Source organism: Carassius auratus, chromosome 43, assembly GCF_003368295.1.
Source record: "Carassius auratus strain Wakin chromosome 43, ASM336829v1, whole genome shotgun sequence".
In the NCBI taxonomy this organism is placed as follows: domain Eukaryota; kingdom Metazoa; phylum Chordata; class Actinopteri; order Cypriniformes; family Cyprinidae; genus Carassius; species Carassius auratus.
In genome coordinates this window covers 15,463,526-15,485,037 of record NC_039285.1, presented here as the reverse complement: position 1 = coordinate 15,485,037, position 21,512 = coordinate 15,463,526, and the positions used below count along the sequence as shown (strand labels likewise).

Here is a 21,512-nt window from a genome sequence, read left to right as displayed (position 1 = left end):
ATATATATATATATATATATATATATATATATATATATATATGTATGTATGGCCTATTATTCAATAATAATAAATATTTGGTCCAACCTTATATTGTGTCCCTAATACCTGTGTACTCACATAATAACTTATTGTGTACGTAGTATGTAACCACTGTGTAGGTACACGTTACAGTAGGTACATAGTATCTACAGCTCTAATATATCTTTAACGACACATATGTAACAGCCCTCGGGATAGTTTGTGTAAGATCAAATGTGAAAAAGGAAACTGGTAACAATACTTTTTTCACTTCACTAAGTTCTTGTGTAAAAGGAATCAAATAATTACATTTTGTACCAACAATATAAGAGTAATTGGAACTATTTAATTCAGGGGGTGTAGCTGGGTAGGTTTAGGGGTGGGAATGGGATCCAAGGGATGGAGATGGGTAGATTTAGGGTTGGGGATGGGATCTAGGGGTGTAGATGGGTAGGTTTAGGGGTGGTAATAGGATCCAGGGGGTGGAGATGGGCAGGTTTAGGGGTGGGGATGGGATCCAGGGCGTGGAGATGGGTAGGTTTAAGGGAAAGAATGAGATCCAGGATGTGGAGATGGGCAGGTTTAGGGGTGGGAATGGGATCCAGGGTGTGGAGATGGGCAGGTTTAAGGGTGGGAATGGGATCCAGGGGGTGGAAATGGGTAGGTTTAGGGGTGGGGAAGGGATCCAGGGGGTGGAGATGGGTAGGTTTAGGGGTGGGGAAGGGATCCAGGGGGTGGGGATGGGATCCAGGGGGTGGAGATGGTCAGGTTTAGGGGTGGGGATGGGATCCAGGGGGTGGAGATGGTCAGGTTTAGGGGTGGGGATTGGATCCATGGGGTGGAGATGGTCAGGTTTAGGGGTGGGGATGGTATCCAGGGGGTGGAGATGGGCAGGTTTAGGGGGGTGGAGATGGTCAGGTTTAGGGGTGGGGATGGTATCCAGGGGGTGGAGATGGTCAGGTTTAGGGGTGGGGATTGGATCCATGGGGTGGAGATGGTCAGGTTTAGGGGTGGGGATGGTATACAGGGGGTGGAGATGGGCAGGTTTAGGGGGGTGGAGATGGTCAGGTTTAGGGGTGGGGATGGTATCCAGGGGGTGGAGATGGTCAGGTTTAGGGGTGGGGATTGGATCCATGGGGTGGAGATGGGCAGGTTTAAGGGTGGCAATGGGATCTAGGGGGTGGTGATGGGTAGGTTTAGGTATATGTAAAGTGGGAGGAGTTGGATCTCGAGTTGGATTTGGTTGCGTCTCTGTAATACCAGTAATTCCAATATTGGAAAAGTGCTGTTAGTCCTGTTACACATTTGTACTTTCATTACAAAAAAAGTGTTTTTACTAATGTTTTGTTATACACTCGTACTTGCACATACCAGTCAGTGGGTTGTTATATCTGTAGTTAAACAAACATTAGAGCTGTAGATACGATGCATCAATGTGTACTTACACTCTGGTTACATACTATGTTTACATCTAGATACTATGCCAGTACAGAGGTATTAGGGACAATATAAAGTTGGACCAAATATGTTTACAGACTTTTAGACTAATGTGTATTTTTGTATTATTATTTTAAATTACTCCAGATTGTAAAAGAATAGAGTTATTTATTTATTTTAAACTTTTCTTAAAAAAAAAGAAAAAAAAAAGTAAAAAATAGTGACTGACAGTGTAAATTAGGGAAATTCTGTTTAATGAAAATAGTCTATCTGAAAATATTGATTTTATAGTTAGTCTATTTTTCTTTTGTATATGGGGTAATGTAAGTGGAATATTCCTCAAAGTCAGCACATATGTGTTAAGCAGTTGTGCAGCACCCAGCTGCCTGATTCATGTGCTGTAATTTTGCTGTAAATTAGCTGTAAGCCTCTGTACCAAAGAGCTGCCTGTAGACCCTGGAATTATTTGCAGTCTCGCCCAGGGCGTTTCTCATTTCCAGAGAAGACCAGATTGAGGATAATAATGGTGCACATGCTCTTAAACCAAACAGGAATCTCTTAATCCACACAAGCCAATAGAGGCTGTAAGCAGCAGCCCATTGCTCAGGTGTCAAGCACTGCACAGAGCTCTATTTATCTTTTTACTTCACAAAGTTTTCCTTTGTGCTTTCTTTTTCCCCCCTTTATTTAGCAGTCCTCCACAGCAGATCTGATGATCAGGAGCATCCTCCTGAAGCATGCTGGGAAATATGGCTGTCATGCTCAGACCAGTGCAGACAATGTGCTTGCAGAAGCTGAGCTGCTAGTTAGAGGTGAGTATGCCAAAAACACACTTTTGGATAAAAAAAAAAAAAAAAAAAAAAAAAAACTGTGATTACAGCATATTTACAAATAACACAAAATCAAAATTGAACATGTTGACTTTCTGAATACATTTCCCAGGTTTTATAAGGCATGATCAAATTACTCTGCATTATTGAAAGAAACAGGTGTTTGTTTTCTAAAAAAAAAAAAAAAAACTCTCAGCATTCTGAAACATTTTCTTTTCCGATGACATGAACAAGGTTGTGTAAATATTACACATAACTTTAAATAGTTTGGTTACAGTTTTGTTTAGTAGTGACCTGAATAAGATATTTCACATATTTTTAAATATGGAATTGTGTGTGTGTGTGTGTGTGTGTGTGTGTGTTTGTGGATAGATACAGATATAGAAGACATAGATGTATTTGACCCACCCATGTGATCTTGTATTGGAGGTGGACATACATAATTTATTAATTTAGTAAATTGATTGCACCCACTAAATTAGTATGCAAAATATCATTTTAAAAGGATGCTAAAACTGAAAAGAAATTTAAATGGACCTAATTTACTTTCAGTTAAAATTATATAAAATGCAGTTTTCCTCTTGATAATTATTTTTATAAACATGAGAATCCAAATGTTGAATATTATAGAATATTATAATATATTATATTATAGAAAATAAATATTATCTCATTCATTTAATAGATACAATCACAGTTTCTGTTAATTAAAACTGTTTGAAAACTAGCAGCACTATCATAATTACAGCAAATATATCAGAGGGCATTTGAAACAGGAAGGTTGAGAACCACTGCTCTATAAAAAGCCTTTTATTTCCTGCTGCATGCTAATATTAACCAATCAAATCATGGCCTGCTTTCACTATCCAAATTCATCATCATGAAGAAAATCATATCCTGCCCTGCATTATTTCACACTAAACATACTGTTTTCTTGGAGCCGCATTGTATTATGGCTGTTAACTAATTGTGAATGTCGTTCATGTTTTATGAAGAGTTTCTGCACTTTAGAATCACAAGTAATTTCTTCCTACAAGATATTGCTGCTTCTTATTTAATTAACAGCTTGTTAATTAAAAATAGTCTCATCGATATCAACTGGATGTTATTCCTGTACAAAACCTCACTTCCTTGTCTCCCCACAGCTGCATGATGTGTTGTACAGTTCTCTTGTGAACAAGCAGAGTCATTAGCTTATCAATGCCTCAAACACTGTTGGCCTACAAAGAAATGTTTTGTCTGCCCTAGTGGATCTTAAGCCACATGTGTTCATGATGTTGGCCAGAGTGCATCCACATGTGCACTGCTTTCTCTCTAATACAAGAAAACCCTTTTGTGGTCTCCATCCAGACATAAAACAGAAACCCCTGCTGCTGCTGCCATGGTGACGCACCATGCATATTAATATCCTCAAATGCAAAGGCACCTTTCAGTCCAACCTTTAACACGTCTCTTTTCAAACCACGCAGAATGTTGACTTTCATTGGCCGAAGCAGATGTCAGCCTCTCTGTTACAACTGTTTCCTCTTCACCCAGTTGCACACAGTGATTGCATTTAGTTTTAAAGGCTGAGAAATATATATATATATATATATATATATATATATATATATATATATATATATATATATATATATGAACACAGTTTAAGACTGAATAACGTTTCACCATTCAACCATGCCTAAGAGGGCTGCCAGACTACACATAAAAGACATAAAGAGGAAAGAGAGCATATTCTTTAAAGAGTGTGAAATCCTTGCCGAGAGATCTGTCATCCAAAATCATTCCGCGGTTAAGGAAATCTTTGTAAAGACTGAGTGGGATTTGAATTTCACATGCATACACATACACTGTGTTTCTCGTCATCTCGTTGATTACACTAAAATAAAAAAAAATTAGACTAGTGGTCAAAAGGTTGAAATAATTAACATTTTTATGTTTTTGAGAGGAGACTTGTATGCTCACTAAGCCTGCGTATATTTGAGCTATCATTAAAAACAATGGTTTCAATATATTTTTTTATAAAAATTCTTGTGATGTCAAAACTGTATTGTCATCAGTGTCACATTATCCTTAAAAATTTATGGTAAGACACTAGTTTAGGGACTAATTCTTCTAGTTGCATATTAGCATGCATAGTACTAGCATGGTGGCTGTTTATTAGTACTTACCTTAAAAAGCACATATTTATGCCTTAATTAATGCATATTAATGCATGGACATATTTTAGTTCCCCTTAATTCTACCCCATGCCTAAACATAATAACTACTTTACTAACTACTAATAAGCAGCAAATGAGATGTTTATGAAGGCAAATGTGATATTTAATAGTTAGTTCATAGTGAGAATACCTAATATGATGATTTGCTGCTCAAGAAACATTTCTTATTATTATTAATCTTACAAAAAAAAAAAAAACTGTACTGATTTATGTTTTAGTGAAACATTACCATAAACAATACATAAATCAATAAAAATGAATTAAAGCTGCAGTTGGTAACTTTTGACGCTCTAGCGGTTAATAAACAGAACTGCTTGTGTCTTGCAGAAGAACATCGTAGCCGGAACTACTTCTCTCTGTTTATGTCTATGAAGAATCTAGTGATGTGTCGTTCGTGAACGAATCGTTCTTTTTGAACGAATCTTTTAGGTGAACGAATCATTCTCGTTCACGTAATCCACTGACTCATATTTCTCGTTCAGTGAAGTTCCTCCCTCCACAGCAGCGCGGCGCTATTAGTAGCGCATGTGCAGCTGGGTGAACCGGGTAACTGAACCATTTCATCCTGTCAAAGAATTACTCAACCTCAAGCCGATAGCCTTCGAGTATGAGATGTGACAGAGTATGTGATTTGTTCAATGTAGTGAATGAATACGCCCTTCAATGAACGAGTTTCATATGAGTCTGAACTAGATCTAGAGATCTACCCCCAAAGCAATCTAAAATAGTCCAAATATTATAGGTGCACCCTAGTGATTCAGGACAAGCTAAAAACACGGTTTGGAAAATGGATTCATGGTGTACTTCGCTTATTATATACTTTTTTCTACATTTTGAACACAAACAAAGTTACGGACCGCAGCTCTGATTGGTTGTTTCTTAACGGGAGCGGTCCGTAACTGCAAATGGCAATAGGACACTGAGAGGAGCCAGAGGAGCTTGATTTTTTTCACAGATTATCTGTCTCATATTCTACTGTCAGGACATGATGACAGGTTTAACAAATATGTAAAAAATATATTTTTACAAAAGTTACCTAATGCTGCTTTAAATAAAAAAAAAAACTTTTTCTTTCTTTCTTTCTTTCTTTCTTTCTTTCTTTCTTTCTTTCTTTCTTTCTTTCAATAAAGTCACAGTTAAGTGACAGTAAATATATTTGTAATATTAAAGCATTTTATTTCAAATAAGTTGTGTTCTTTAAAAATTGTATTCATTAATAAATCCTGAGGTAAAAAATGTTTAAAACATTGATAATGATCAGAATCATTCTTAATAACCGAGTACTAATAAACACCAAATCAGCATATTAGAATGATTTCTAAAGAATCGCGTGACTCTGAAGGCTGGAGTAATGATGCTGAAAATTCAGCTTTGCATCACAGGAATAAATTACATTTTAGGATATAGTCAAATAGACAACAGTTCTTTTGAATTGTAATACTATTTCACAGTATTACAGTTTTTGCTGTATTTTAACCAAGTACATGCAGACTTGGTGAGCATATAAGAATAATTTCAAAAACATAATTAAAATGTATCATTCTAAACCTTTGGCGGGTAGCGTACAATGATTGACCCACCTTAGTTCCAAAACATTAATAAGGGGCAAATGCCTACTGAGTGTTCAGAAACATGGTCCACTCAATCAGGGGACAGAACACCCCGAATTGTTATTAAACACTGGAAGAACTAAACATTAGTGGGGAAATGTGTGAAAGTCTGTTAAATGTTTCCTTCAGTTTAGTTTGACTCCGTGATGGTATTTGTTTCCAGGCCCGCCTGGACCTCCTGGAGTGGTGATTGTAGAGGAGATCACGGATACCACTGCGACGTTGTCATGGAGCCATGGCGTTGACAACCACAGTCCAATCACCACCTATAATGTACAGGCAAGAAGCCCTGTCTCTTTGGGCTGGCAAACAGTGAAAACCGGTAATCACTACTATACACAATGATGAATTAATGTCTGTGTGTGTGTGTGTGTGTGTGTGTGTGTGTGTGTGTGTGTGTGTGTGTGTGTGTGTGTGTGTGTGTGTGCATGCATGTTTAAGTGATGCGGGTTATGTGAGCAATTCAAATCATATTCATGCTCTAATAGATCACTGCTGTATTGTATATGTCATATAGCAGCTATTATACAGTTCTACTCAGCTAGTTCTGAGTTTTACTCAATATAAATATATCAGTATAAATACTTGAGCAATTATCACAATAATCAAATTTCTGTTTTACTATAATTTTTCTTTAATTCACGCAGCTTTGAGCATAAGAGTTCAAAAGCATATGAAACTTCTTTCAAAACAATTGTATTATAATGTGTATGATTCCTTTTAAATTTAGTTTTGGACCAAGTTTTAACTAATTTATCAGATTACGTATGGAAGTTTAAATCTTACTCAAATACTGAAATATATTCTTATATTTCTTGTTTCATGAGATCTCACTTCAAACCTTTGGCTTTCAGCATGTTGTAAACAGTGTCTCTGAATGCAGACTCGAGCGCTGGGAGTTGACTTTTTCTCCCATCTGTTTGTGAGGATGTGTGACAAGAGCCCAGTGGGCCTCTATTAAATGTCTGTTGTGCTTTTTTAAATGTCACTGGCTGAAATTGTAAGGCAAATTAAATTGAATGTCGTTAGTAGGTTAACTTGAACATCATCTGGAATTGCGTGAATCTCACAAGTCATAGTTCATCCCAAAATCTAAATATATTTTCCATAACAAATATTATCATTATGCAAAATATTTGATCAAATTCAGGATTTTTGAAATTCACCCAATTATCTAGCTCTCAGATTTAGTAATTAGTTCAGACAAACTAATACAGAGCAAAAACAGTCAATAACTTTATTTTGGGTACCTTGACTGTTATACCACTTGTAATTATCTGCTATTATCCAAAGACAACTGCTTTTTGTGTCATCTGCTCAAACATTAGCAGTCTGCTTTGGATAATAGCAAAGTTTTATGCAATGATGTCAACTTTATACGGATGAATTGTACTTTTCAGTCTGAACATTCCACACGGATGACAGTAAGAGATATAAAGCATAAAAGCATTAAATCTGATTGAGAGTTTACATGCACTGTCAATCATATTAGAAAAGGAATAAACCATCACCTTCAATCCGATTACAATTATTTGGTTGCATGTAAACTTAGCCACTGCTACCACTTTATGTCTTTACTCTGCATTTCTCTTGTAGGAATAGAGTAGGCCTAAAGGGGCATTCATCCTGGCAAAGTGTTCAAAGTCATTCATTTCCAATAAGAGATTTGAGGTGACATGAGCAACAAGGACCGCTGGGAATGTAACAAACTTTAGTTTGACTTTTGCAACTACACAGTAACTCAGTGTGGTGTAGATTTCAGACAGCATGTCTATACTAGCATACTAAATAATTTACTTTAAAAGAGTGTACTTTATTGTAAACTAAACGTTTTTTAGACAATTCAACTTTAGTATGTTTTTTTTTTTTTTTTACCCTCTTAAGTAGGACTTTTTAGCATACATCACAAGCACATCCAAATATGTAATTTCAAAGTTAGTTGTATTTTCTTTAAAATATGATACATTTTTACTGTAGAAACTCTTTAAGGCATGACAAACAGATTAAAACACTGTTTACTTTTTAAATTTACTTTTTAGTATATGTTTAAAACCAACAGACAGACAGACAGACAAGATAGATAGATAGATGGATGGATGGATGGATGGATAGATTTGTTATATGTGTGTGTGTGTGTACTGGAATGTATATAGTTTATGAGGAGACTTCATGTGTCACAATAAAACAAAAGACTTTACGTGTAGGGTTGGTGTAGGGCGATAGAAAATACAGTTTGTACAGTATTGTTACAGACGCTGCCATAACGTAAGAGAGGGATGACACAAAGACTTGGTCAGTTAGGGGAGTGTATTAAGATAACATAATATGAACAAAGTGTTGGAAAAATAGTTAAGGAAAATAAAAGGAAAACACAACAAAGAGCACAGCTCCATGTCAGGACGGCCGCTCAAGTTCTACCTCTAGAATGTGGCAACATGGCATCTTTAAAGCAACATAATGGTTCGCAGCTGTAAGGAATCTGCAATAATAATAATAAAAATAATTAATTAAATAAATCAACACACATACATGCACATGTAACAAGTATAAAAACCATTACTCAAGCGTTTCTCAATTGCAGTCCTCACACCCACAAGCTCTTCATATTTTTCATGTCTCTCTTTAACACCTGTTTGGTGAGCTCCGTGCATGAACTGTATTCCCATTGTCATTGTCCCTACACAGTTTTCATTGCTACATACTTCCTGAGCAGGGCAAACCTGTTAAAGTTGACCTGACTTCAGAACATTCATTAACGGATATATGCTGCAGAAAAGTCTCCACACACGGACAAGTGTGTCATCCTATACCTCTGTAAATGTAAATGTAAATTCACATCTCGCACACTTCAATGCATTTTAAATGGAACATATAGGTTCGTTTCGAACTGGAATTATGGTAGAATGTCCTGTGATGTCCACTTCGCAGGGCACTTACGTCCGAATAGAACGTAAGACATCTGAAGTCGTAAAAGAAACGTATCTAATGTGCAGAGCAGTGGGGTGCGAGGACTTGAATTGAGAATATTGAGACTTGAATATGGCGAGACAAGTAAACCACAAATGCAAGTACAGTGTGTGTGTGTGTGTGTAAAACTTATTACTCAAGCTTTTTTTTAGGTTGCACCTGTTTGGATTCTCAATTTTGTTCAAAATTTTAAAAAGCATTATTTTAAAAGCACAAGAGCCAGTGGCAATAAGAATATTTTTGGGGATCATCTGGGAGTTTATCATCTCACAGTCTCACGCCTGGAGCAGGGATGTGGTCCCACAGGTTATGTACAGCCCTTAACTGTAGACAGAAGTTAGCCCAGAGGTTTGGTCCTCTGCCAAATGTGTGCCTGGACTGAAATGAGGTGTGTAGAATGAGGAGCCAGTCCTCCGGGCAAACACAGTCTTGTACATTTACTGAATTGATTTTTTGATGATTTTACTACAACTTAACAATAAAACATTACGCAGGTTTTATATATATATGTATATGTGTGTGTGTGTGTGTGTGTGTGTGTGTGTGTGTGTGTTTAGCTCGAGCATACTATTTCATTTTACTTTAGACATTCTTAGTAGATGTCAAATCTTAAATCTTTGCTTGTGTTTTAAGCTGTATTGATTCCTCACTTGTTTTGGTACCTCTCCGCTGTGCTCTACATCCCCCTTAGATCCAGAGCCGGTGACAGGAAACATGGAGTCTGCCGTGGCAGTGGAGCTCAACCCCTGGGTGGAGTATGAGTTTCGGGTGGTGGCCACGAACGGCATAGGCACAGGCGACCCGAGCATCCCCTCCAGAGCGGTCCGCACTAAGGAAGCAGGTATCTGTCATTGGTTCATTCACCCATGAATGTCACTGAGCTAAATGTCCTCCAATAGAATAGAAATCTAAATAAACAAACAGTCTTCTCTCAAGCCTCATTTATCCTCCACTCGGGGGATTGTGTAGCTGCATGTTGTGACACATTTTTACGACTGCTGTCACCCATCTGAACATCCAGGGTGACCCTGGTTCTATTTTAATTGGAGGAGAAGTGGAAAATAAGCCGCTTACATGAATTTAAACAAGTTTTGGTGTTTGAGCTGAAGCAGAAGGCACTTGTGCCCTCAGGCAAAGAGGCTGCAGAATTCTCTATTTACAGAGAACAAAACCCTCGCTTCAACACGCTTTGGTTCAAAAACATTCAGCAGGTCTGCCTGATTGCGCAGCAAGAAAATGATGACAGCTTCTTTTTAATCATTATTTAAACCGACTGAACTGTTGCAGTCTGTCATCATATGCCACCATTCATTTGTTATTTTTAGCCGTGGAGACCAAAACTAAAAATTTTAAAGAATCTTCACTGAGTACTTTTCCATACAGTAATAATTCTGCAGCTGTTGAGCTTTGAAATTGATAAAACAACTAAAAGCACAATACAATTTGGCAAATATTGCGAAGTCTAGATATGCAAAGTACGTAGAGACATTTTTTTACATGTTGGTGTTATATCTTAATGATATAGTAAATACATCTGGATAAAACAAAATAAATTTCTATACCTACTGTACTTTGTAGACTAGCTTTTATGACACATTACACATTACATGATATGACCAATTTGGACATTGTTAGGCTTTTTTTAAGTAGTGGTTGAAGCACACCGCTTTAAATGAAATGAACGGTATGTGGTACAATGACCATTTTACTAAAATACAAACTGAAACTAAGATTTGATTCATCACATTTCTACTGCTAGCTCATAATAGAGATGTGCGATATAATCTGGACAGTCAGTCATCTAGTACTGTATGTAGTTATTGCTGTATTTTTCACATTATTACGAAGACATAAAAGATCACGTTCTCTACGATTCACTTGAGAAGTAGGCTGTTGAAGTCTTCAAGACTGATTATGATATAAAATTGTCAGATCGCCCACCCCTGATGAGAATGATCTATTCTATCATCTGTTTAGGTAAAAAGGTTTTTTTTTTTTTTTTTTTTTTTTTTTTTTTTTTATGAATAGTGACCTAAGTCTGGTTCTGACCCAAACTTTGAACTTTTGTTGTCTGAAAAAAATCAATAATATCTCATTTCAACCCAGTTTCATTGGAAAAAAATGTGAATGTGGTGAAATTACTGCAAAATATTGCATGCCTGTTGCAAGTCTCATTACTATTTCAAACGTAAATATCCAGTGAGTGATGCTAAAAGTTTGTTCAGTTTTAACCAAAACAGATCAATGTGAACCTGGGAACATTTTATTACACTGGATCTACACAGTATTGCCTCAGTTCAGAAATTAAATGTCTGGTGATTAGTGCCATAAAGAAAAGTACCACCTACACTGAACTCTACTTGGCAGTGTTAACAAGCCTTTTTTATTTCTATATTTTTTTTTTATTGTGACTTGTGTTTCACTGGTCTCTTACTCAAGTGTTCCATATAACAAGTGCAATGCAATACCAGGTGAGCTACAGAGCAAGTTTACATATCAGAAAAGCCATACATATGGATCTGATTATGTGATAAAAACATCAGTATGTATTAGTTTACAAGTCATCCACTATAAGAAAATAGTTTTGAGGTCATAACATAGCCTTCCTGTAGCTTAAATAGTAGAACATGCCGCTAGTAACACCAATACAGCAAGATAACTGATAAAAAGTATACCTTGTTATGCAATCACTTTAGATAAAAATGTCTGCCAAATAAATAAATATTATGTAAATCTAAATTAATGTGCAAAGAACTGCATGAAAATTTTAACTATAGAAGTTAGGTAGAATTTTTTTCTCCCAATAAGCCTTTGTTGTCTAATTTATTATCCCACAAAACAGTGCCTTTGTAATTATCTGTTTGTTTACATGAGTAAATAAGTGATAAAAAAAAAAACTGCTATACTGTTTCAGTATATTGCTATACTGTTTCTCGACTCAGTAATTCATGGTTGTTCAACTATAGAGTGAAATTTCCTCCTCTGTTTTGACAGCCAAGCATTAATTAATCATTAGTTGTAATTAGCAAGCAATGCACCACTCACATTTATGCATAGAGATTTTAGCTAATAGAAACTTTAAACTAATAATATAATGCATTACAGTATTTCTATGTTTGCAGTTCCATCAGTAGCCCCTGTCAACGTGAGAGGGGGGAACGGCCGCAGGCATGAGCTGGTCATATCCTGGGAGGTAGGTTTACTCTCAGCATGCACAATGGACTCCCTACTGTGAACTCTTGCTATTCTAATGAATATGGCATAAAAGACTTGCAGTTCCTGGCCAAATAGATTCACACAGCTAATTGACTTGAGCGTTCGTAATTGTATCCTGTTTTAATTGCCACCATTGCAATTTGCCTATTGAAGCATTGCTACACTTACAGTCCCAAACCCTATAAGAACAGATTAATGACTATATTCTAAATTAAATCTTGTGCTTTGTGTTAATGCGGTTGGAAGTTAAAAGGACTGAGAAGTGGTGCCATTTTATTCCAAATCTGCTATGACATTTGTAATACTCTGCAAGCCTTACTTTTCCCTAATTATTAACATTAAATAGGCTTAATAGGAAAACGGACTATTTGCAAATGCTAACTAGTCATTTATACATATTCATTCATCTATTTATGTAAAGTTGTGTTGGTTTGTAGACTGAGGAAATGTCACACAAAATGCTTTCCCATTAATTCTTCTTTTCTTAAACAGTCATGAAAGTCTTCATCAAATGCAGTATTGAATGTGCACATGTAGTGTTCTTGAATCTGTTTTAAAAAACTGAAAATGAAAATTCTATCATCATTTACTTACCCTAAATAATTTCTTCTGATGAACGCAAAGGAAGATATTTTGAAGAATGTGTGTAACAGTTGCTGGTAGTCATTGAACTCCATATTATTTTTTATTTTATTTTTATTTATTTTCTTCCGTATATGGATATCAGTGGCTTCCGGCAACAGTTTGATTAACAGCATTCTTCCAAATATCTTAAGTATAAGTTTAAAAACTGATTTATTTACATTGTAAAAATACATTGTAAAAATACAACTTTTGTGATAAATAAGTATAAAGTAGTATCGCTGCCATATCTAGTTTCATTCATGTACTAGCAAAATGAAAAATACACATTAATGTGCTGTGCCAGGTTTGATGTCACTGACTGGTTTTCAAATATGTTGTAATATAATATGACAGTCATTTTCCAATATGTGGAATGGAGAATGAAATTTGAGAGCTGCAGCATATCGATTGGCTTCAGAAGACATATAGAGTCGTAAACTGTTTCTGTACCTTATTTGTTTTAGATGTTTGACAGTCATGGTCACTCCCACATATTATTTAAAAAATGGAAATGGTCAAACAAGAAATGGAAAATAAACATTAGACTAACCTAGTTTCAGAGCTCTTGGGTGTTTTTTTTTTTTTTTTTTTTGGAAATATGTTATCTGAAATTATACAATGCTGTAGTAACATCCAGTCAATAAATGTTATGTTTTAGTTTTTTTACTGTGTTCTAGTATGCTAATGGACAGATCACCTTTGGATCTGTGCACTGATGTGAGGGGAGTTGTTGTACACATAAACACGTTTAAAAAAAGACAAGAAAAAAGGGTTCCAAATGAAGCCAGTTAAAGGACACATTTTTTCATGTTTTTTTTTAAGCTTTGATTGTGTTTACAGTGTGCAATATAACATGTGTTCATGTTTCGCGTGTAAAAAAACACAGTATTTTTCACACAATTCACTTATCTCTATACCGCTGTTTTCACTGTCATAAAAACGGGCTGATGTCTTCCTTGTTCTATAAAGTCCCTCCTTCTGAAATACGTAACGAGTTCTGATTGGGCCAGCGGTTCCTGTGTTGTAATTCGACAGCAGCTTAGCACACTAGTTTTAAGAAACAAGTGGGCAGGATTTGTTTTGAAAACCTGGCAATCCTGATCTGAACGCACGTGCTGGAGATGTACTTCTAATCACAGAATGAGATACGAGTGAAAATCGCATTCGATTTTTTTTTGCACATCTACTGTAGTTAACAAAGCTAAACAGCGTTGCCCTTTGTGTAATAAGTTACAGAAACTGTTAAACGCACCAACTGAAATAATAAAATACACTTACCGGTTGTGGTCCATAAACAATGCCTTCTCCAGACAAAGAGGGAACTGCTCCATCTTTCAAGAATAATCTTTGTGCGAATCTGGCATTAAACTGATTGAGATTGTGGAAGCTTTCCTCAGCAAAATGTGCTGCACATAGTTTTACATGTGGATTATAATTTTCAGGAACCCAGTTAAACATAAATTGTAGCCATTGATCTCTGTAAGTACAGTGTCCCTGTGAAGGCCAAACAAAGGTGATTGGACTCAGAGATGAAAATAACAGCGTTTCTACAACATGGCGACAAACACAAATGTGACTCATCCTCTTCTCCGTGCGAGTGCACCAAGACCACGCCCCATTTTTTGTGTATTCCTGTAGGCGGAGGTTAGTAAAAGCGGTTCTATTGACGTCGTTACTGCAGGAAGTAGAGGGATGCAGTCCAAACTGGTCGTTCGATGTAGGCGAATTCTGTTAAATAAAATATCTCGCTTGGCATTGAACTTTGAGCTTTAGAATTTTACAGATCTTATTTATACTCTAACAACAACATTACACACTAACTGAAGTTTTAAACATTTAAAGGTGCGATTAACTGGGGTATTGATGAACAGATGTACGCTGAAGTGATGATATACTTGCACTACTGTATACCTTAGTGAGAAAATAAGATAAGCCTCATTCCAGATGCAATGGAATGTTTTTACCATGATGACTTCCTGAGTTCCCCTTGAGGAGGTTTTCACTGTAACTACAGAATAATCAGAGTTTTAATTTTGTTTTCACAGTGACAGTTCAATTATAAGCCCTCAACGAGTTCACAACACGCAGAACGTGTCTATACACTAGAAAGGTTTTTATATGTTGCTTAGAGCTGTAAACACATTGTGAGTTCAATGTTTGCCTGTTTTAAACACACTGGAGATTTATCAAGCGTTAATTCTTTACTGCTGTATCACTTTAAGAGACAAGCTAGCAGGTATCCTGACAGGAGCTTCGGGTGCTGTTTTGAGACATCATATTAAATTACATATCATTTAGCAGGCGCTTTTAAACCAAAACGATTTGCAACGCATTAATTGGACTGTCCCCCCGGAGCCTGAGTGCTTTACTCAAGGACATAATGGTGACTGAACAGGTTTATGAATTTAATAATACTTCAGTTGCCAAGACTCTCATACCGGGAATTTAACCTTTTCTAGCAAAGACCCTTTAACCACCTTATTTAAAACTCTCATTAATGGTTTCAAATTTTAAAGAAAGGAGTTGTTGACAAGATGAGTTATTACTTCACTCAAAGTCCAACACTGAATTGGTGTGGTGTGAGACAACTGCAGCAGAGACAGAGTATGGCAAAAAACAAAAAAAAAACTGTATGACAAAACCAATATATGACTAAATAGATTTGTGTCATCATCGACTCCTGGGAGTACTGAAAAGGCTTGACTTTGACAATTCATGCAGGATTCAGGTCACATCTAAATAGTAAATTTGGGAGTCACACCTGTTAGTGAATAGTGAATCATCAATCCCAGAAAACAGATATGTGTTAATGTAGCTTCCCCAGCAATGTGCAAGCGTTAATGTCCTCTTCTCTGGCACAATCCCATATAGCTCTTTTTTGGCTCCACCCTGTTTGTCTGTGTCCTGATTAACCACTTTAGAACCACTGAATTGGCTCTGCATCTCCAATCAATACTGGTGGATATGGGAAGTTGCGGTGTTGCTTTGGCATTCAGGGCACATTGAACTGGCTGCTGCGTTGCCTCTCCAATTATCTCTAGGCGGTTGTGGAAGACCAGGGTGGCTGGGCAGAGAGCTGCTTATTAAACAGGATGAATAACTAAACAGCTCGGCCCGTCTGCTTATTAGTGTCTGCAGCGAGAGAAATAGTATTATGGGCACCAGGAGCAATGGACTGGACCATTACACTTGCCCCCTTTCCAATACAATGCCTGCCATGGCCCACCATGCATACTGATATCAGACCGCCAGCAGACTCCATTTGCACTGTGGGTGCAACTCCTTTGCCAAATAGTCTTTTTAGATGCATGTTCCACTTCATTTTGTAGCAGAACTGATTTGTCCTTTTTTAAAATGCATATTTATTGGTCGCCCCATGCAGAAAGGCTCAGCCAGCACCAATAATGTTGGTTCAAGGGATGTTAATTCAATTGCTAGAAACACTAGAGTGAGTTAATTACACTGCCATGGCTCTAAAGGTGTGTGCTAAAGTATTTAGTGCGAAGGTACAGCTTATTCACTTCCATCATCTGTCTGCATCTTATTTTGAGTGCTGCCGCCAAGGGACGTGATAATTTAGGAAGCGGGTGGAAATCAGTCAATATTTGGCGTGACGGACAGATTCGCTGCCAAAAAGAGAGGAGAGTACAGGTGTTTGTCAATTATTAAAATTGCCCAAGATTTAAATCTGCCGGCTTAGATTTTAATTAAATTTCTATCTCCCTTAATAGATTGCATTCCATTCTATTAAATGCCTGGCAGTTGTCACAGACAGACTCTGATATATCCCCCCTCAGAAAAACATCAAGCAAGATAAAAAAAAAGAATGATTTAGGTGTTTTAGCGTAGTAAAATGCTAACCACATTGTGAATACTCACCTTAATTAGCAAATGTTCCTCTAGAAATAAAAGATGTATCAGAAGAAGTGCTTTATAATTGCATGGTATAATTGGCAACTGTGTGTAAGTGAAATCTTAAAGCATTTATAATTTGCTTACGCTCATTATGAATTCCTATTAGGGTTGTGCAGATAGATGATAGTATCGTGGATTGACGATAGTCAGAGATATCGCCATAAACAGGTGTCTCTGACGATAGTCAAGACGATATTAGGCTCATTATCCTATTAATGTATTAAATTATAATAATTATAACTATTAGTATTAGTATTTTTTTATTAGTAACTGCCATCCTAATAAAATCACAAGAGATTATCAAACTGCCCAGCTATTTCACTTCAGCACCAGATTTGTAACGCTTTTTCTCAGATAACTCGTTAAATCCATGAAATGAAAGAGATAGAAAACGAGGAGTTGGTGTCCCACACATTTAATGGCAATGCGCTCTTCTCATATATGAGAAATTAACTCTTTCTTAGTGTTAGAAATAAAGTAAAGACAAAATAATAACAAGACGGCAGAGCAAACGTATCGTGGTTCTTATGTAGTCCTTCTCTTAAAGACTGACCACTTAACTTATAACACTCACTAAGTGGTGATGACGTAGGACTACGTGAGAACCACTATAGATGATAAGTTCGCTCTGCCGCCTTTTATTTCCATGCACACCGCACTATAATGTGATGCATGCAAAATACATAGTTTTGGCCATTAAAAAGTCTCCATCCACAAACAGACGTACATCGTCTGCAGATATAAGGAATTTCATTGCACTTTAACAAGTAATCTGAATGGCCTGTATTTGTGCAATATTTTAAATGAGCCCTCAGTAACGGAGTTTAATGTCACAGTTATGTTAGAATGCATCTCATTCTTGTTTCTGTGGCGGTGCATAGATCTCGTCATGGGGTGCGCAGTCCGAAGCGCTGTATGACTCATGCATCAGTTCAATTCAACACTACTCCAAATATATGAACTTACCTGTTTTAAATACTTTAACGTGTTTGTTTATGTCCAATATTAGTGTAAAACTGTTGGACTTTAAATGAAATCTACTACTGATTTTCACCGTTGACTGATTTTGCAGAACATTTAGACTGATAATCTCTGTGCGCAGATGCGGCAGATTTGTCACAGTACGCACAATATGCGTTTATTTGTGATCCCATAGGCTCTCTCTCAGACACACATATTTGGCTATTAATTGTTTGTGTTTTTGATTTAAGGAGTCAACCTTTGGATTCCTGTGTGAACAGCACCTAAACCACTAGACTCAAATAAAACATTCCAAAGCTGAATCTGAGTCACTTCTCCATTCATTTGGAAAATACTGTCCCACCACTTGTATTTTGAAGCCTGGGCAAAGTAATATTACTATAGCACTAATACATAGTGGAAACCTAGTCCATTCTGCTTAATATGTTGAACTCTAACATTTTAATATGCTTGCAATCATTTAATGTAGAATAAAGTCACCATTCGCAGCTGTCTGAAAAACTTTGAATGTGTCCACACAGTTTTATCAGATAGGATTTTGTAAGATCATTTGTTAATTGCATCCTAAGTGCATGCACCAGGTATTCCTGTACCAGCGGCAAACACAGCACTGTGATGTTAAATTCATGAAGTGACTCTAACGAAGTCTCACAAGATTTGTGGACTACTTTAATTGTACACAGCAAGATTGAAAAACAGGTTCACAGGGAAAAGGTGCATAATAAATAATAAAATATTGATATTATACATTTTAATCAGTGAAATGTTCAAGGACTTCAATCTAGAGCAGAGCATTAGCATTCATCATTCACTATCACTAGCTGATTATCAAAGACACCGCCATTGCACCATAGATTAATTGATATTTGACTCGTTATTCACAAAATGTCATCACCCACACAGTTTATTTACTTGAGGGCCTGAACCAAGCCCTTTTTAAAACGCATTGATATGGTTCACAGAACAATGGCGGGCTCTCGTTGTATGCTTGGATGTGTTGAATTAGCACATCTTTAATTGATGTGTTCATGCTCACAATCAAAGTGCTTGACATTCACAAGTCCTCTGTTTCATTACAACTGAAAGTCTCCCCGATTCATTTGGGAGTCTTTGACATTTTGATGTAATTCTGTGCCATTTAGTGTGGCCTCTTTCTCTGAACCGACATAACAAAGAATGTCATTTAACTGGAAAAATATGGAGATTGACATTATTTTGTGGTTACATGTTTAAAGCTTCTCTGTGTTTTTGAAGGCTTTGTAGATCAGCCAAATATTGTGCAGGCTGTAAAATTAACCTGTGTTGTAGACCGCTTCATAAAAGGCAATGAGAAGTTATAGAGTCTCTTTTAAAGGGAAGTGATTTTATAATATAATTAACAAAAATTATAATAATTAGCTTAAATATAGATTCTATTCTGGTCAGTATATGAAATGGATAGGATTTTGGGACATGTAAGCACGTGAAATAAAATAAATATAATTAAAGAAAGAAAGAAAGAAAGAAAGAAAGAAAGAAAGAAAGAAAACAAATTACTGGAATTACTGTGAAACCCACCTTTTGGGAGCTTTTTTTAAGAGTGCAGGATGTTCATTCTAGAAAGATGAATGAATGAATCATTAAATCAATACAAATTAGAACGTGCCATGATTTAATCCATCAGTATTGTAAAAAGTTATCATTACAAGAATGGAATCAAGGCTTAATGGGGCGAAGGGTTGAAAAAGTAGAGAAATTCATGAAAAAAAAATAAATAAATAAATAAAGGATTGGTTACACTTTAAATATTTTAATTAAATTTAAATATAAAGTGTCCTTGTTACAGTGTAATACTGAGTAATATTAATTAACTACATGTACCTACTATATGGTTAGGGTTAGGATAAGGGTTACTTGCATGTAATTATACATAATTAATTGTTATTATAATAGTAAGAACATGTAACATGTTACAAGGACACATTAAAATAAAATGTTACCAAAGGATGTATTGTAAGTACTGTAGGTTAAATTCTGATTTCCTGTTTGACTTCAATAATAGTAATAAAATGAAAGCTGGCTCTGATATTTTGAAAGCTCAAATTATTATTAGAATCAGAACTAAATGTTCAGATGTCAGTGTCGTTGTCGTTGTTCCAGCATGGCTGCGTTGACTCTTTAACATAATATGCTTTTAACATTCCGTTTCCACACAGTTAATAGAGGACACGATTGAATTTTAAACTTTAATTTAGTTAAAGTTTACTTATTTTTTAACTAGCACCTGCTAATATAACCAGAAAATAGCCTTTTTATGTGTTTATTTCATTACACAGGATTGTGCTGGAGTCAAATAATTGGCCAGACTACATCTTCAGGGCTGATAATTCTCAAGCAAAATTCCTCATAAATAACCTGCTGCATGACCGTTTACCCTTCCCTCATTTCTTGGAGCACAGCTGGCTGTTTGTTATTAGGATCCTTTTCCAATTTCCAATCCCACTGCAGAGAATTTTTTTTTATTCATTAATTTATTTATTTATTTTTGTGTGAAGCAAACTGAGCGATATTTTGAGCGATAATTTAAGAATTCTTGTAAACAGTGTGACTTTGAAACATTATCACCCTGGAAATAAATCCAGAGCACATAAGAATTGTCTTTTTTTCATCCTCAGCCCATCTCTGAAGAATTCCAAAATGGAGAAGGTTTCGGCTATATCGTGGCATTCCGAGCCAATGGCACACGTGGGTGGAAAGAGAAAATGGTGACCTCGGCAGACTCCACCACCTATAAATACAGAGATGAGACTTTCCCCCCTCTCACACCATTTGAGGTGCGGGTGGGGGTGTATAACAACAAAGGAGATGGGCCATTCAGCGAGGTGGTTACTGTGTTTTCTGCAGAGGGAGGTGAGGGTCTGTTTTGTCCTTGCTCTGATTGATGGGATATATTGCTGCCTTCTATAACTTCAAAAACGCGCAGCTCAACAGTATAGACAGAGTTTTTTTAACTTTTAAGTACATCACCAAACAACAAATCCTGGTCTGTATATGGATGTATGATATCGTGGCCATATTTTAAGATGTAGGTACTACAGTATAAAAATACAAAAGTCAAAATGCAAAATCCAACAGTACACATACTGAGATAAAACATTATATACCCTTTTGAAAAAAGAAATACATTTTAGTATAACTATATATATATATATATATATATCACGATAACAAATTTTGCTGGATGATAAATTGTCCAAGAAATTATTGCGATAATCGATAATATTGTCTCCTAAGACCAGTTTCAACTAATATAATGATAATGGCATAATAATAATGCAGGTACATGTGATCAAGTTCGTTATTTCAAATGCAGTATGCACGCTCATAATGGAAGAGATGCACTCGCAATGCGCACGTTTTTTTCAGGCGCGTCCGCACCACATCTAGTTAAAACATCTCAGCTTTTCAGAATGACGCAAGCGCACCAGGTCATGTGACAAGGACCAACTCAATCAGCTTCCTTCGGGGTGAAATTCACTGTTGTTGTTTTTTTTTTTAAAAAGAGGGTTTTACTTTTCTTCATAAATAAATTTGCGACAAATGAAAGGCGCTTCCCAAAGCTGGAAACTCTAGCGAGACGTTATCTCTTTATTCCCAGGAGATCTGTGCCATCGGAGAGGGTGTTTTCTGCCGTGGGCTGTCCACAGCTG

General features: G+C 36.3%; 1 protein-coding gene across 4 annotated transcripts in view; it reads left to right on the top strand.

The window, feature by feature from the left end:
* Positions 1-21,512, top strand: part of LOC113061786 (contactin-5) — a 265,848-nt gene that overhangs the window by 236,056 nt on the left and 8,280 nt on the right. For 3 of the 4 annotated variants that reach the window (XM_026231222.1, XM_026231224.1, XM_026231225.1), the window contains 5 exons: positions 2,150-2,270; positions 6,284-6,442; positions 9,779-9,928; positions 12,210-12,280; positions 20,478-20,712. In XM_026231222.1, coding sequence (XP_026087007.1) covers positions 2,150-2,270; positions 6,284-6,442; positions 9,779-9,928; positions 12,210-12,280; positions 20,478-20,712 — 736 coding nt within the window. The remainder of the gene's footprint in view (positions 1-2,149; positions 2,271-6,283; positions 6,443-9,778; positions 9,929-12,209; positions 12,281-20,477; positions 20,713-21,512) is intronic. The other variant, XM_026231223.1, reaches the window with a different exon arrangement.